Source organism: Bubalus bubalis, chromosome 14 (genome assembly GCF_019923935.1).
Source record: "Bubalus bubalis isolate 160015118507 breed Murrah chromosome 14, NDDB_SH_1, whole genome shotgun sequence".
In the NCBI taxonomy this organism is placed as follows: domain Eukaryota; kingdom Metazoa; phylum Chordata; class Mammalia; order Artiodactyla; family Bovidae; genus Bubalus; species Bubalus bubalis.
In genome coordinates, this window is record NC_059170.1 from 63,775,564 (window position 1) to 63,792,821 (window position 17,258).

A 17,258-nucleotide genomic window follows, 5' to 3' on the forward strand; every position below is an offset into this window, starting at 1 on the left:
TTTAAATATACTATTTATCATTTGTTTTTTTTTCCTCACCCATATCTGTTAAGAAAATATCACATTTAATCCTAAATTGTAAATACCTCATAAAACTCTTCTTTTGAAAAGTCTCTCTACATTTCACATCTCTCTACACTTCACATACTTACTCTATAATTCACTATCTCAATAATGTGGTATTTGACTTTATTGTTTCAAACTATGAGAAGAAATATTCCTGGATAATTGAAGTGTGTTTGAATTACAGAGGATTTTCAGTAAATCCAGTTCTCTACTTAATGGATTAAAAACATCTTTCCTATAGCTCAGAAAGCAAGAGATATATCATCTGAGGATGAAGTTGGATCAAAAAGCCAGTCTCAAACTGAGAAACTTAGAGCTGGCAAAATGGAAACCCTGAATAGTAAGTCTGATAAATTTCAATATTAATTTATTTTTAATTAAAGTAAAAAGCAAAAAATCCTCTGTCTTAGGTTTGTGAATTTTTTTTTTGTTGTTTTGTTCTTTAAATTTTATTTTTAAACTTTACATAATTGTATTAGTTTTGCCAAATATCAAAATGAATCTGCCACAGGTATACATGTGTTCCCCATCCTGTACCCTCCTCCCCCCTCCCTCCCCATACCATCCCTCTGGGTCGTCCCAGTGCACCAGCCCCAAGCATCCAGTATCGTGCATTGAACCTGGACTGGCAACTCGTTTCATACATGATATTTTACATGTTTCAATGCCATTCTCCTAAATCTTCCCACCCTTGCCCTCTCCCACAGAGTCCATAAGACTGTTCTATACATCAGTGTCTCTTTTGCTGTCTCATACACAGGGTTATTGTTACCATCTTTCTAAATTTCATATATATGCGTTAGTATACTGTATTGGTGTTTTTCTTTCTGGCTTACTTCACTCTGTATAATAGGCTCCAGTTTCATCCACCTCATTAGAACTGATTCAAACGTATTCTTTTTAATGGCTGAGTAATACTCCATTGTGTATCTGTACCACAGCTTTCTTATCCATTCATCTGCTGATGGACATCTAGGTTGCTTCCATGTCCTGGCTATTATAAACAGTGCTGCGATGAACATTGGGGTACATGTGTCTCTTTCCCTTCTGGTTTCCACAGTGTGTATGCCCAGCAGTGGGATTGCTGTATCATAAGGCAGTTCTATTTCCAGTTTTTTAAGGAATCTCCACACTGTTCTCCATAGTGGCTGTACTAGTTTGCATTCCCACCAACAGTCTAAGAGGGTTCCCTTTTCTCCACACCCTCTCCAGCATTTATTGCTTGTAGACTTTTGGATCGCAGCCATTCTGACTGGTGTGAAATGGTACCTCATAGTGGTTTTGATTTGCATTTCTCTGATAATGAGTGATGTTGAGCATCTTTTCATGTGTTTGTTAGCCATCTGTATGTCTTCTTTGGAGAAATGTCTATTTAGTTCTTTGGCCCATTTTTTGATTGGGTCATTTATTTTTCTGGAGTTGAGCTGTAGGAATTGCTTGTATATTCTCGAGATTAATTCTTTGTCAGTTGCTTCATTTGCTATTATTTTCTCCCATTCTGAAGGCTGTCTTTTCACCTTGCTAATAGTTTCCTTTGATGTGCAGAAGCTTTTAAGGTTAATTAGGTCCCATTTGTTTATTTTTGCTTTTATTTCCAATATTCTGGGAGGTGGGTCATAGAGGATCCTGCTGTGATGTATGTCAGAGAGTGTTTTGCCTATGTTCTCCTCTAGGAGTTTTATAGTTTCTGGTCTTACGTTTAGATCTTTAACCCATTTTGAGTTTATTTTTGTGTATGGTGTTAGAAAGTGTTCTAGTTTCATTCTTTTACAAGTGGTTGACCAGAGTTCCCAGCACCACTTGTTAAAGAGATTGTCTTTAATCCATTGTATATTCTTGCCTCCTTTGTCGAAGATAAGGTGTCCATATGTGCGTGGATTTATCTCTGGGCTTTCTATTTTGTTCCATTGATCTATATTTCTGTCTTTGTGCCAGTACCATACTGTCTTGATAACTGTGGCTTTGTAGTAGAGCCTGAAGTCAGGTAGGTTGATTCCTCCAGTTCCATGCTTCTTTCTCAAGATCGCTTTGGCTATTCGAGGTTTTTTGTTTTTCCATACAAATTGTGAAATTATTTGTTCTAGCTCTGTGAAGAATGCTGTTGGTAGCTTGATAGGGATTGCATTGAATCTATAGATTGCTTTGGGTAGTATACTCATTTTCACTACATTGATTCTTCCAATCCATGAACATGGTATATTTCTCCATCTGTTAGTGTCCTCTTTGATTTCTTTCACCAGTGTTTTATAGTTTTCTATATAGGTCTTTAGATTCTTTAGGTAGATATATTCCTAAGTATTTTATTCTTTCCGTTGCAATGGTGAATGGAATTGTTTCCTTAATTTCTCTTTCTGTTTTCTCATTATTAGTGTATAGGAATGCAAGGGATTTCTGTGTGTTGATTTTATATCCTGCAACTTTACTATAGTCATTGATTAGTTCTAGTAATTTTCTGGTGGAGTCTTTAGGGTTTTCTATGTAGAGGATCATGTCATCTGCAAACAGTGAGAGCTTTACTTCTTCTTTTCCAATTTGGATTCCTTTTATTTCTTTTTCTGTTCTGATTGCTGTGGCCAAAACTTCCAAAACTATGTTGAATAGTAATGGTGAAAGTGGGCACCCTTGTCTTGTTCCTGACTTTAGAGGAAATGCTTTCAATTTTTCACCATTGAGGATAATGTTTGCTGTGGGTTTGTCATATATAGCTTTGATTATGTTGAGGTATGTTCCTTCTATTCCTGCTTTCTGGAGAGTTTTTATCATAAATGGATGTTGAATTTTGTCAAAGGCTTTCTCTGCATCTATTGAGATAATCATATGGTTTTTATTTTTCAATTTGTTAATGTGGTGTATTACATTGATTGATTTGCGGATATTGAAGAATCCTTGCATCCCTGGGATAAAGCCCACTTGGTCATGGTGTATGATCTTTTTAATGTGTTGTTGGATTCTGATTGCTAGAATTTTGTTAAGGATTTTTGCATCTATGTTCATCAGTGATATTGGCCTGTAGTTTTCTTTTTTTGTGGGATCTTTGTCAGGTTTTGGTATTAGGGTGATGGTGGCCTCATAGAATGAGTTTGGAAGTTTACCATCCTCTGCAATTTTCTGGAAGAGTTTGAGCAGGATAGGTGTTATCTCTTCTCTAAATTTTTGGTAGAATTCAGCTGTGAAGCCGTCTGGACCTGGGCTTTTGTTTGCTGGAAGATTTTTTATTACAGTTTCAATTTCCGTGCTTGTGATGGGTCTGTTAAGATTTTCTATTTCTTCCTGGTTCAGTTTTGGAAAGTTGTACTTTTCTAAGAATTTGTCCATTTCTTCCACGTTGTCCATTTTATTGGCATATAATTGTAGATAGTAGTCTCTTATGATCCTTTGTATTTCTGTGTTGTCTGTTGTGATCTCTCCATTTTCATTTCTAATTTTATTGATTTGATTTTTCTCCCTTTGTTTCTTGATGAGTCTGGCTAATGGTTTGTCAATTTTATTTATCCTTTCAAAAAACCAGCTTTTGGTTTTGTTGATTTTTGCTATGATCTCTTTTGTTTCTTTTGCATTTATTTCTGCTCTAAGTTTTAAGATTTCTTTCCTTCTACTAACCCTGGGGTTCTTCATTTCTTCCTTTTCTAGTTGCTTTAGGTGTAGAGTTAGGTTATTTATTTGACTTCTTTCTTGTTTCTTGAGGTGTGCCTGTATTGCTATGAACTTTCCCCTTAGGACTGCTTTTACCGTGTCCCACAGGTTTTGGGTTGTTGTGTTTTCATTTTTATTCGTTTCTATGCAAATTTTGATTTCTTTTTTGATTTCTTCTGTGATTTGTTGGTTATTCAGCAGCGTGTTGTTCAGCCTCCATATGTTGGAATTTTTAATAGTTTTTCTCCTGTAATTGAGATCTAATCTTACTGCATTGTGGTCAGAAAAGATGCTTGGAATGATTTCTATTTTTTTGAATTTACCAAGGCTAGCTTTATGGCCCAGGATGTGATCTGTCCTGGAGAAGGTTCCATGTGCGCTTGAGAAAAAGGTGAAATTCATTGTTTTGGGATGAAATGTCCTATAGATATCAATTAGGTCTAACTGGTCTATTGTATCGTTTAAAGTTTGTGTTTCCTTGTTAATTTTCTGTTTAGTTGATCTATCCATAGGTGTAGTGGGGTATTAAAGTCTCCCACTATTATTGTGTTATTGTTAATTTCTCCTTTCATACTTGTTAGCATTTGTCTTACATACTGCAGTGCTCCCGTGTTGGGTGCATATATATTTATAATTGTTATATCTTCTTCTTGGGTTGATCCTTTGATCATTATGTAGTGACCTTCTTTGTCTCTTTTCACAGCCTTTGTTTTAAAGTCTATTTTATCTGATATGAGTATTGCTACTCCTGCTTTCTTTTGGTCCCTATTTGCATGGAAAATCTTTTTCCAGCCCTTCACTTTCAGTCTATATGTGTCCCCTGTTTTGAGGTGGGTCTCTTGTAGACAACATATGTAGGGGTCTTGTTTTTGTATCCATTCAGCCAGTCTTTGTCTTTTGGTTGGGGCATTCAACCCATTTACATTTAAGGTAATTACTGATAAGTATGATCCTGTTGCCATTTACTTTATTGTTTTGGGTTCGAATTTATACACCGTTTTTGTGTTTCCTGTCTAGAGAATATCCTTTAGTATTTGTTGGAGAGCTGGTTTGGTGGTGCAGAATTCTCTCAGCTTTTGCTTGTCTGAAAAGCTTTTGATTTCTCCTTCATACTTGAATGAGATCCTTGCTGGGTACAATAATCTGGGCTGTAGGTTATTTTCTTTCATCATTTTAAGTATGTCTTGCCATTCCCTCCTGGCTTGAAGAGTTTCTATTGAAAGATCAGCTGTTATCCTTATGGGTATTCCCTTGTGTGTTATTTGTTGTTTTTCCCTTGCTGCTTTTAATATTTGTTCTTTGTGTTTGATCTTTGTTAATTTGATTAATATGTGTCTTAGGGTGTTTCACCTTGGGTTTATCCTGTTTGGGACTCTCTGGGTTTCTTGGACTTGGGTGATTATTTCCTTCCCCATTTTAGGGAAGTTTTCAACTATTATCTCCTCAAGTATTTTCTCATGGTCTTTCTTTTTGTCTTCTTCTTCTGGGACCCCTATGATTCTAATGTTGTAGCGTTTAATATTGTCCTGGAGGTCTCTGAGATTGTCCTCATTTCTTTTAATTCGTTTTTCTTTTATCCTCTCTGATTCATTTATTTCTACTATTCTATCTTCTAATTCACTAATCCTATCTTCTGCCTCTGTTATTCTAGTATTTGTTGCCTCCAGAGTGTTTTTAATTTCACTTATTGCATTATTCATTATATATTGACTCTTTTTTATTTCTTCTAAGTCTTTGTTAAACCTTTCTTGCATCTTCTCAATCCTTGCCTCCAGGCTATTTATCTGTGATTCCATTTTAATTTCAAGATTTTGGATCAATTTCACTATCATTATTCGGAATTCTTTATCAGGTAGATTCCCTATCTCTTCCTCTTTTGTTTGGATTGGTGGGCATTTATCCTGTCCCTTTATCTGCCGGGTATTCCTCTGTCTCTTCATCTTGTTTAAATTGCTGAGTTTGGGGTGTCCTTTCTGTATTCTGGCAGTTTGTGGAGTTCTCTTTATTGTGGCGTTTCCTCGCTGTGTGTGGGTTTATACAGGTAGCTCGTCAGGGTTTCCTGGTTAGGGAAGCTTGTGTCGATGTTCTGGTGGATGGAGCTGTATTTCTTCTCTCTGGAGTGTAATGAAATGTCCAGTAATGAGTTATGAGGTGTCTATGGTTTTGGGGTGACTTTGGGCAGCCTGTATCTTGAAGCTCAGGGCTGTGTTCCTTTGTTGCTGGAGAATTTGCTTGGTATGTCTTGCCCTGGAACTTGTTGGCCCTTGTGTGGTGCTTGGTTTCAGTGTCGGTATGGAGGCGTTTGATGAGCTCCTGTCAATTAATGTTCCTTGGAGTCAGGCGTTCCCTGGAGTCAGGGTTTGGACTTAAGCCTCCTACTTCCAGTTATCGGTCTTATTTTTACTGTAGTTTCAAAACTTCTCCTTCTATACAGCACCATTGATAAAACATCTACGTTAAAGATGAAAAGTTTCTCTACTGTGAGGGTCACTCAGAGAGGTTCACAGCGTTACATGGAGAAGAGAAGAGGGAGGAGGGAGTTAGAGGTGACCCAAATGAGATGAGGTGGAATCAATAGTGGAGAGAGTGGGCTAGCCAGTAGTCACTTCCTTATGTGCACTCCACGACTGGACCGCTCAGAGATGTTCACGGAGTTATACAGAGAAGAGAAGGAGGAGGAAGGAGACAAAGGTGGCCAGAAGGATAAAAGGGGGAAATGAAAAGGAGGGAGACAGATCCAGCCAGTAATCAGTTCCCCCTAAGTGCTCTCCACCATCTGGAACACACAGAAATTCACAGAGTTGGGTAGAGTAGAGAGGGGTTAGGGAGGAGATATAGGTGACCTGGTGGAGAAAACGGAGAGTCCAAAGGGAGAGAGAGCAGTCAAGCCAGTAATCTCGCTCCCTAGTGAAAAATGGGTCCTAAAGATTGGGTTCTTAAAGGTACAAAATTGGTAACAAATACATAAAAGCAAAAATTAAAAATCTAGAGTAGAGTTTGGAATTTCAAAAATATGATGTTAATGAAAAGAAGAAGGAAAAGAAAGAGAGAAAAAACGAACAAAGAAAAACAAACAAGGTCACGAAAATTCTAAAGAAACTACAGGTACAAAATTGATAACTAATACCAAAAAGCAAAAATTAAGAATCTAGAGTAGAGTTTGGAATTTCAAAAATACAATGTTAAAAAAAAAAAAGAAGAAAAATAAAGAGAGAAAACAAACAAACCAACAAAAACAATGTTGCAAAAATTATAAAGAAAATACAGGTACAAAATTGATATCAAATACCAAAAAGCATAAATTAAAAATCTTGAGTAGAGTTTGGAATTGCAGATATACAATGTTATATAAAAGAAGAAGAGAAAGAAACAGAGGGAAAAAAAGAAAAAAAAAAGTCACAGAAATTATAAAAAAAACTATAGGTACAAAATTGATAACATATACCAAAAGGCTAAAATTAAAAATCTAGAGTAGAGTTTGGAATTTCAAAAATGCGATGTTAAAGAAAAGAAGAAGGAAAAGAAAGAGAGAAAAAACAAACAAAGAAAAACAAGGTCGTGAAAATTCTAAAGAAACTACAGGTACAAAATTGATAACTAATACCAAAAAGCAAAAATTAAGAATCTAGAGTAGAGTTTGGAATTTCAAAAATACAATGTTAAAAAAAGAAGAAAAATAAAGAGAGAAAACAAACAAACCAACAAAAACAATGTTGCAAAAATTATAAAGAAAATACAGGTACAAAATTGATATCAAATACCAAAAAGCATAAATTAAAAATCTTGAGTAGAGTTTGGAATTGCAGATATACGATGTTATATAAAAGAAGAAGAGAAAGAAACAGAGGGGGAAAAAAAGTCACAGAAATTATAAAAAAAACTATAGGTACAAAATTGATAACATATACCAAAAGGCTAAAATTAAAAATCTAGAGTAGAGTTTGGAATTTCAAAAATACAATGTTTAAGAAAAGAAGAAAAAGAAAAAATAACAAAACACGGTCAAAAAATTATAAAATATATATATGAAGTTTGCTGAAGAAGAAAAAAAAATAGGGTCTTTTTTTTTTTTTTTGCAAAGTAATAGGTTATAAAAGTGAAAATTAAAGGACAATAGAGGACTTAAAATTTTTAAAAAAAATTTTTTTTAAAAAAAGAAAGATCGTAAAAATAGTAAAAATATATCTAGATCTTTCTCTGGTTTTGTTGTGAGTATTGTGGGTTCAGTTCATTTTTGGCTAGTTCCTTGGTCCGACTTATATTTCTCAAGATCTACAGGCCCCTTCCTATGTAGTCCATGGTAACCACAGGGTTTTAATCTATGGCCTGTAGCTTCCAAGGCGTTTCCCTCTGTTATAGCTTCTTCTGTTTGCTGGTCTCTTCAGTGTCTGGTTCCCGCCCTGACACAAAGGGGAAGGTGGAGGACACTTTTTTTTTTTTTAATTTAGGCTCACTTGTTCAGCCGCGCTGTGGGGAGGGAGGGAGGGATGCTGCAAACAGATAACACTGGCGTGCGCTCGCAGTGCCTCAGCCACACTGGGTCTGCCCCCGCTCACAGCGAGTGTAGCCTACCTGCCCACACTGCTTGGGCTCTAGGTTGTTCCGCCAGGAACAATCAGAGGCCGGCCCTGGGCTGAGCTCCCAGATCCAAGCCGCTCAGGTTCAGGCACTCGGGTAGTCCTCAGAGGCGCAGACTCGGTTGGGCCTGTGTTTTGTGCTCTTCCCAGGTCCAAGCAGCTCAGGTGATGAGGTGTTTGGCGGGCGCCAATGCTGCGACTTATCGCCTCCCCGCCACTCGGTTATCTGGGTGTAAAACCGGTGCACCTTCTCAGGCAGATGTTGACCATCCAGACCCCCAAGAAGTTTTAGTTAGCAAAGAAGCCTGCTTACAGTTTTATAGATAGTGTCTCTCTAGGGCTGCGATTGCCCCCTTCCGGCTCTGGCTGCCTGTCACCGGAGGGGGAAGGTCTGCAGCCGGCTATCTCTGTTCAGTCCTTTGTTCCGTGTGCGGGCCTGGTGGTGTCTTAGGTTAGGGCTGGCTTTTCGCGTGGTAGATATCCCACAGTCTGGTTTGCTAGCCCAAATTATTTCGCTCAGATAGCGCTCAGGACATTCAGGCCAGATTCTTACTCTAAGCGACGCAGCCCGCGCCGCGCTTCCCTGCCCAGCCCCCGCTTGCTAATGCCGTGTGCAGGCGTCTGCGCTGCTTCTCCGCTGGGGGAGTTACCGTAGGGCTCGCAATCTGCGATTTTTAATTGTTTATTTATTTTTTTCTCCCTGTTATGTTGCCCTCTGTGCTTCCAAAGCTCGGCACAGATTCGGCAGTGAGAAGGTTTCCTGGTGTTTGGAAACTTCTGTCTTTTTAAGACTCCCTTCCCGGGACGGAACTCCGTCCTTCCCTCTTTTGTCTCTTTTTTTGTCTTTTATATTTTTTCCTACCTCCTTTCGAAGAGTTGGGTTGCTTTTCTGGGTGCCTGATGTCCTCTGCCGGCATTCAGAAGTTGTTTTGTGGAATTTACTCGACGTTTAAATGCTCTTTTGATGAATCTGTGGGGGAGAAAGTGTTCTCCCAGTCCTACTCCTCCGCCATCTTGGCTCCTCCCCCTGGGTTTGTGAATGTTTAATCATATCTTTTGTATAGATCTGTTACATCATATATTTACTGTGTTGTTCGGTTCTTCTTTAATTGAAGTTCTGTTTATTCTGTGTTACTAAGAGATGTATGTTAAATTTTCCTTCTATGATTATGGATATCTTTGTGTTTCCAGGTAGTTTTTTGCCAGATTGGTTTATATATTTGGAAATGATGTTATTAAATGTGTATGAATTTAAACTTGTATATTTACCTGGTAAACATGAGCCTTGATCTCTATAAAAGTATATCCTTTATCTCTAAGAATACATTTTTTGCCTTAATATTTATTTTATCTGATAATAGTACAGCCATATTTGCTTTCTTATGATAAGTATTTATAGTCTTCTGTATACAGTCTTCTGTCTTCTGTAAACAGTTCATACAGAAGTTCATGGTATTTTGTATGATGTCAGTAGTTTTTGTCATAATGATCCTAAACCAAAAGAAAAGCCAAACAGTTTCTTTATTAATTGTGTACAAAAAACATCTGCTGAATACTACATAACTTTTGTGGCAACATAAATTTTCATACAGTTGCTAAAATTATATGATAAAACTATTAACTTTGTAAACTGCCAAACCATCCTCAAAGTGGCTGTACTGTTTTGCTTTCCTCCCAGCTACAAATCAAGTTTCCCACTGCTCCAAATTTCTGAGATCATTTGTTGTTTTCAGCATTTGGATTTTAGCTATAGTTATGGCATCCGGTCCCATCACTTCATGGGAAAATGATGGGGAAACAGTGGAAACAGTGTCAGACTTTATTTTTCTGGGCTCCAAGATCACTGCAGATGGTGACTGCAGCCATGAAATTAAAAGACACTTACTCCTTGGAAGGAAAGTTATGACCACCCTAGGTAGCATATTCAAAAGCAGAGACATTACTTTGCCAACAAAGGTCCGTCTAGTCAAGGCTATGGTTTTTCCTGTGGTCATGTATGGATGTGAGAGTTGGACTGTGAAGAAAGCTGAGCGCCGAAGAATTGATGCTTTTGAACTGTGGTGTTGGAGAAGACTCTTGAGAGTCCCTTGCACTGCAAGGAGATCCAACCAGTCCATTCTGAAGGAGATCAGCCCTGGGATTTCTTTGGAAGGACTGATGCTGAAGCTGAAAGTCCAGTACTTTGGCCACCTGATGTGAAGAGTTGACTCATTGGAAAAGACTCTGATGCTGGGAGGGATTGGGGGCAAGAGGAGAAGGGGACGACAGAGGATGAGATGGCTGGATGGCATCACTGACTCTATGGATGTGAGTCTGGGTGAACTCCAGGAGTTGGTGATGGACAGGGAGGCCTGGCGTGCTGCGATTCATGGGGTCACAAAGAGTCGGACACGACTGAGCGACTGATCTGATCTGATCTGATCTGATGTAGTGATATCTCTTTTGGGGATTAGTTCTAAAAGGTCTTGTAGGTCTTCATAGAACTGTTCAACTTCAGCTTCTTCAGTGTTACTGGTTGGGGCATAGACTTGGATTACTGTGATATTGAATGGTTTGCCTTGGAAACGAACAGAGATCATTCTGTTGTTTTTGAGATTGCATCCAAGTACTGCACTTCAGACTCTTTTGTTGACCATGGTGGCTACTCCATTTCTTCTAAGGTATTCCTGCCCACAGTAGTATATATAATGATCATCTGAGTTAAATTCACCCAGTCCATTTTAGTTTGCTGATTCCTAGAATGTCAACGTTCACTCTTGCCATCTCATGTTTGACCACTTCCAATTTGCCTTGATTCATGGACCTAACATTCCAGGTTCCTATGCAATATTGCTCTTTACAGCATTGGACCTTGCTTCTATCACCAGTCACATACACAACTGGGTGTTGTATTTGCTTTGCACTCATCTCACATGCTAGTAAAGTAATGCTCAAATTTCTCCAAGCCAGGATTCAGCTATACGTGAACCATGAACTTCCAGATGTTCAAGCTGGTTTTAGAAAAGGCAGAGGAACCAGAGATCAAACTGCCAACATCCGCTGTATCATCGAAAAAGCAAGAGAGTTCCAGAAAAACATCTATTTCTGCTTTATTGACTATGCCAAAGCCTTCAACTGTGTGGATCACAATAAACTATGGAAAATTCTGAAAGAGATGGGAATACCAGACCACTTGACCTGCCTCTTGAGAAACCTATATGCAGATCAGGAAGCAACAGTTAGAACTGGACATGGAACAACAGACTGGTTCCAAATAGGAAAAGGAGTACGTCAAGGCTGTATATTGTCACCCTGCTTATTTAACTTATATGCAGAATACATCATGAGAAACACTGGGCTGGAAGAGGCACAAGCTGGAATCTATAGTCCATGGGGTTGCAAAGAGTTGGACTCAACTGAGTGACTTTCATTTTCACTTCACTATGTTACTGGGTAGGAGTTGTGAGAAGAGACATCCTTGATTTATCCTGAGATGATAATGATAGCATTTAGTTTTCCACTGTTAAGTGTGATGTTATCTGTTGGGTTTTGGTAGATGTCATTTATCAAATTGAGGAAGTTCCCACTATTCTTTTTTGCTTAGAGTTTTTATCATGAACAGGGTTTAGATTTTTTAAAATAATTTTTTGCATCTCTGATTGATCAAATTATTTTTTTCTTTTGTCTGTTGATGTGATGAGCTACATTAATTGATTTTAAATAGTGAGTCAGCATTGTATACCTGGAATAAATCCTCCTTGGTCATTATATAGAAGCATTTTTATACATTGTTTCACATCATTGATTATTATTTTGTGGAGGATTTTTGCATCTTATTTGTGAGAGATATTTATCTAGTTTTTGCATTGGAATAATAGCACTTAAATCTATTGTGATCTGAAAGCATATTTCACATGACTTTTGTTCTTTTAAATTTGTTAAGGTATGGATCTTCAGCTTGTTGTATCTGTCAGTTACTGATAAGATGGTATTGAAAACAGCACATGTAATACATTTGTCAGTTTCTCCTTGCAGTTCTATTTTTGCCCCATGTATTTTGTTGCTCTGTTGTTTGGTGCATACTCATTAAGGATTCTTATGTTTTCTTAGATATTGACCCCCTTTATTATCATGTAGGGCTCTCTTTATTTCTGGTAATTTTCCTTGCTCTGAAGTCTGCCTTGTCTCAAATTAATAAAATTATAGGTTGGTTGATATGTTTTCTTTAGACGCTTTACATTTCTCTCCATTCTCTTCTTGCTAGCACAGTTTGATGAGACATAAAAGATATTTTTATCCTTATCCCTCTACAGATAAGATATATTTCTATTTTGTTTTTGTTTTTCCCTGAAGTCTTTTAAGATTTTCTCTTTGTCTTTGATTTTTTTCTGCATTTTGAATATGATATGAATAGGTGTTGATATTTTTGCATTTATCTTTTTTGGTGTTCTCTGAATTCCTATGCTCACTGATTTGAATGTCATTAATGTTGGAAAATTCTCTGCCATTGTTTAAATATTTCTTCTGTTGCATTGTTTCTTCTCCTTCTGGTATCCTCATTATGTGTGTGTTATGCCTTTTGTAATTGTCCAAAAGATCTCTGATATCCTGTTCCTTTTTTTCCATTTAGCTTCTCTTTTCAATTTGGAAAGTTTCTAATGTCATATCGTTAAGCTCACTGAGACTTTCCTTGACTGTGTTCCAGTCTACTAATGAACACATCAAAGACATTCTACACTTCTGTTGCAATATTTTAGATATTTAACATTTCCTTGTGATTTTTTTCTTAGAGCTTCCATATTTCTTCTTACATTACTCTTCTGCTTTTATATTTTGTCTCGTTTTCTACAAAAACTTTTAGCGTATTAGTCATAATTACTTCAGATACTCCTATGATTATGCTCAAATTTCTGTCGTGTGAGTCTGGTACTCGTACTCTTGTTTGGGTTTTTATTTTTAAGCATGTATTACATTTTGTTGCTGTTCAAATCCAGACACGATACACTGGGTAAAAGGAACGGAAGTATATAGACCTTTAGTGTGAGGCTTCATGTTTCTCTGGCTAGGTATTAGTCTGTATTTTTTGTTTACTCTAGCTGTAGGTATCATAAGCTAAAAGTTCCTATATTGTCTCTTTTTTGTCTCCCCTGGTATCTTTGGGTTTCCCTCTAGATTCCTTAAATAGGGTCTGTGACTTGGTGTTCTTTTAGCTGTAATTTGCTATTATATAGGAGCCCTATTAATATGGTGGTAAGATATCAGGGAAGGGGAAAGATTCTGTAATCCTCTGATTAGGTGTCGGCCTGTGTCTGAATAAGCTTGTGTCTCTGGGCTCCAACCTTCAAAGTGTTTCTCATGTCTCTCCTATGTGTTTGGTAAGACAAGGAAGGCTGGAAAGGGCTGAGATCATATATCTACTCACCCCTATGTTGAATACTCCATTTTCCTAAGGTCTGTTGGGTTCTCATAAACTCTGTTTTGGTTAAGCTCTAGTAAAGTAGTTTCCCTTGAAGGCAGTCTTTTGTTAAGGAGAATGGCATTTTGAAAAGCAGTTCCTTTCCCCTCCCCCTGTTGGAAGCATATGAAGGTTTTTCTCTGATCTTCATCTTGAGAACTTGCTTGGGTTTCCTAGACATAAAAGTTATAATAATGTGGGAATGCCAGTAAGATTCAAATTAGTTTACACTGAACTTTCAGCAATTGGTAGGTTTCCCTGTTGGCTCAGATGGTATAAAGAATCTGCGTGCAATGCAGGAGACCCAGGTTTGATCCCTGGATTGGGAAGATCCCCTGGAGAAGGGAATGGCAACCCACTCTAGTATTCTTGCCTGGAAAACCCATGGAGAGAAGAGCCTGGCAGGCTACAGTCCATGGGGTCACAAAGAGTCAGACACAACTGAGCAACTGATATTCTCATTCTCACTAGTACTGACTCCAACAGTGAGCTTCTGCTCCTGCTCTTCAGCTGCCAATAACCTGCTTTTATGCACCTCTATCTCCAGTTTTGGGGGCAGCATTTTGCCTTGATTTAAATAAGAAAAAGTGAAAGTCACTCAGTTGTTTCGGACCCTTTGCGACCCCATGGACTATAGCCATGTATTCTCCAGGACTGTACCCTCTGCAGTATTCTTCAGGCCAGAATACTGGAGTGGGTAGCCTTTTCCTTCTCCAGGGAATCTTCCCAACCCAAGGATCAAACCCAGGTCTCCCGCATTGCAGGTGAATTCTTTACCAGCTGAGCCACAAGGGAAGCCCAAGAATACTGGAGTGGGTAGCCTATCCCTTCTCCAGCAGGTCTTCCTGACCCAGGAATCGAACTGGGGTCTCTGGCATTGCAGGCAGATTCTTTACCAACTGAGCTATCAAGGAAGCCCAAATAAGATGTTTAATTTCAAATGTTTGCTAAATTTTTTCTTATTGTGAGAATAGAAGTAATGACTCCCAAGCTCTTTACACGTATAACAAGATGTAGACATCCTCTCATGTGTATATGCCCAGTTGTTTCCAACTCTTTGTGACCCCACAGACTGTATCCTGCTAGGCTCCTCTGTCCATGGGATTTTCCTGGCAAGAATGCTGAAGTGGGTTGCCATTTCCTCCACCAGGAGACCTTCCTGGCCCAGGAATCGAACCGGCATTTCCTGTGTCTTTTGCATTGGCAGGCAGATTCTTTACCACTGAGCCACCTGGAAATCCCAGAAGTCCTCTCACTATTATTATTTTAGCATTTCAACATCCTGTATGATTTAATCCTTATTATTTATCTTTTAGCAGCCTTTCATGTACACATTTTTTTCTTTTCATGTATACATTTTTTTCTTTTCTGATTTATTGTACATTTGATATAAAACCTGTAAATTTAAGGTGTACAACATACTAATTTGATACATTTATGTATTGTAATGTGATTGCCATTGTAGTGGTAATTAGCACCTATATCACATTACATAATTATGTTTTCATTTTATTGGTTGTAATAATTCTAGTCTATTATCATTGGGTGATTATAGTGCAGTATTGTCTGTATTCATTATGCTGTGCTTCAGATCTCTATTTACTACTCAAGATTGTACAACATCTTTTGTATTACCTCACCCCTTATCCTCTGGTTAACCACAATTTCTTACTAAAAATTTTGCTTTTTTAGATTCCACATGTAGATGATTTGTTGTTGTTCAGTTGCTCAGTCATGTCCAACTCTTTACAACCCCATGAACTACTGCATGCTAAGCCTCCCTGTCCTTTAACATTTCCCAGAATTTGCTCAAATTCATGTCCATGGATTTGGTGATGCATCCAACCATTTCATTCTGTCTCCCCTTCTCCTCCTGCCGTCAGTTTCCCAGCATCATGGTCTTTTCCAGTCAGTCAACTCTTTGCATCAGGTGACCAAAGTATCGGAGTTTAAGCTTCAGCATCAGTGCTTCCAATGAATAGTCAGTATTGATTTCCTTTAGGATTGACTGGTTTGTTCGCCTTTCTATCCAAGGGACTCTCAAGAGTCTTCTCCAACACTACAGTTCAAAAGCATCAATTCTTCAATGATCAGCCTTCTTTATGGTCCAACTCTCATGACTACTGGAAAAACCATAGCTTTGACTAGATGGACCTTTATTGGCAAAGTGATGTCTCTGCTTTTTGATATGCTGTCTAGGTCTGTCATAGCTTTCCTTCCAAGGAGCAAGCGTCTTTTAATTTCATAGCTGCAGTCACAATCTACAATGATTTGGGAGCCCAAGAAAATAAAGTTTGTCACTGTTTCCATTGTTTTCCCATCTATCTGCCATGCAGTAATGGGACCAGATGCCATGATCTTCGTTTTTTGAATGTTAAGTTTTAAGCCAGCCTTTTCACTCTCCTCTTTCACTTTCATCAAGAGACTCTTTAGTTCGTCTTTGCTTTCTGCAATAAAAGTTACATCATCTGCATATCTGAGGTTGTTGATATTTCTCCAGCTTGTACTTCTTCCAGCCCGGCATTTTGAATGCTATACTCTGCATATATGTTGAATAAACAGGGTAACAATATGCAGCCTTGATGAACTCCTGTCCCAATTTTGAATCAGTTCACTGTTCCTTGTCCAGTACTAACTGCTGCTTATTGACCTGCATACAGGTTTCTCAAGAGGCAGGTAAGCTGGTCTAGTATTCCCATCTCTTTAAGAATTTTCCACAGTTTTTGTGGTCCACACAGTCAGAGGCTTTTGTGTAGTCAATTAAGAAGAAGTAGATATTTTTCTGGAATTCTCTTGCTTTTTCTTTGATCCAGTGCAGGTTGATCTCTGGTTCCTCTGCCTTTTCTAAATCCAGCTTGTACATCTGGAAGTTCTCAGTTCATGTATTGTTGAACTCTAGCTTGAAGAATTTTGAGCATTACCTTCCTAGCATGTGAAATGAGTGCAATTATGTAATAGTTTGAACATTCTTTGGCATTGCCCTTCTTCAGGGTTGAAATGAAAACTGACCTTTGCCAGTCCTGTGGCCACTGCTGAATTTTCTAAATTTCCTGGCATATTGACTGCAGCAGTTTAACAGCATCATACCGTAGTATATTTTTCTTTCTCTTTATGACTTATTTCTCTTAGAAAAACGTATTCAGGACTTACCCATGTTGTCTCAAATGGCAGGATGTCCTTCTTTCAAATGGCTGATTAATAAATATATATAATAATATATATATATATATATATACACATATACATACACCACATCTTCTTTATCCATTCATCCATTGATGGACTGTTAGGATATGTTCATATCTTCCTGTTGTGAATAATACTGAGAAAAAATATAGGTACATAAAGCTCCTCAAAATCCTGTATTTATTTCCTTCAAGTAGGTACTTATAAGTAGGATAGAAGGATCAGAAGTTCAATCTACTTTTAATTTTTTGAGGAAACTCCATTTCCAAAGTGGGTGGACCAGTTTACATTCCCTCTAGCAGTATACAAAGATTCCCTTGTCATTGTATTCTTGCCCGCACTTATATCTCTTGTCTTCTTGA

General features: G+C 37.9%; 1 protein-coding gene across 2 annotated transcripts in view; it reads left to right on the top strand.

Annotated features, from left to right (window-relative positions):
* Nucleotides 1–17,258, top strand: part of CCDC7 (coiled-coil domain containing 7) — a 263,556-nt gene that overhangs the window by 191,972 nt on the left and 54,326 nt on the right. For both annotated transcript variants that reach the window (XM_044928180.2, XM_044928181.2), the window contains one exon: nt 308–406. In XM_044928180.2, the coding sequence (XP_044784115.2) occupies nt 308–406 (99 nt within the window). The remainder of the gene's footprint in view (nt 1–307; nt 407–17,258) is intronic.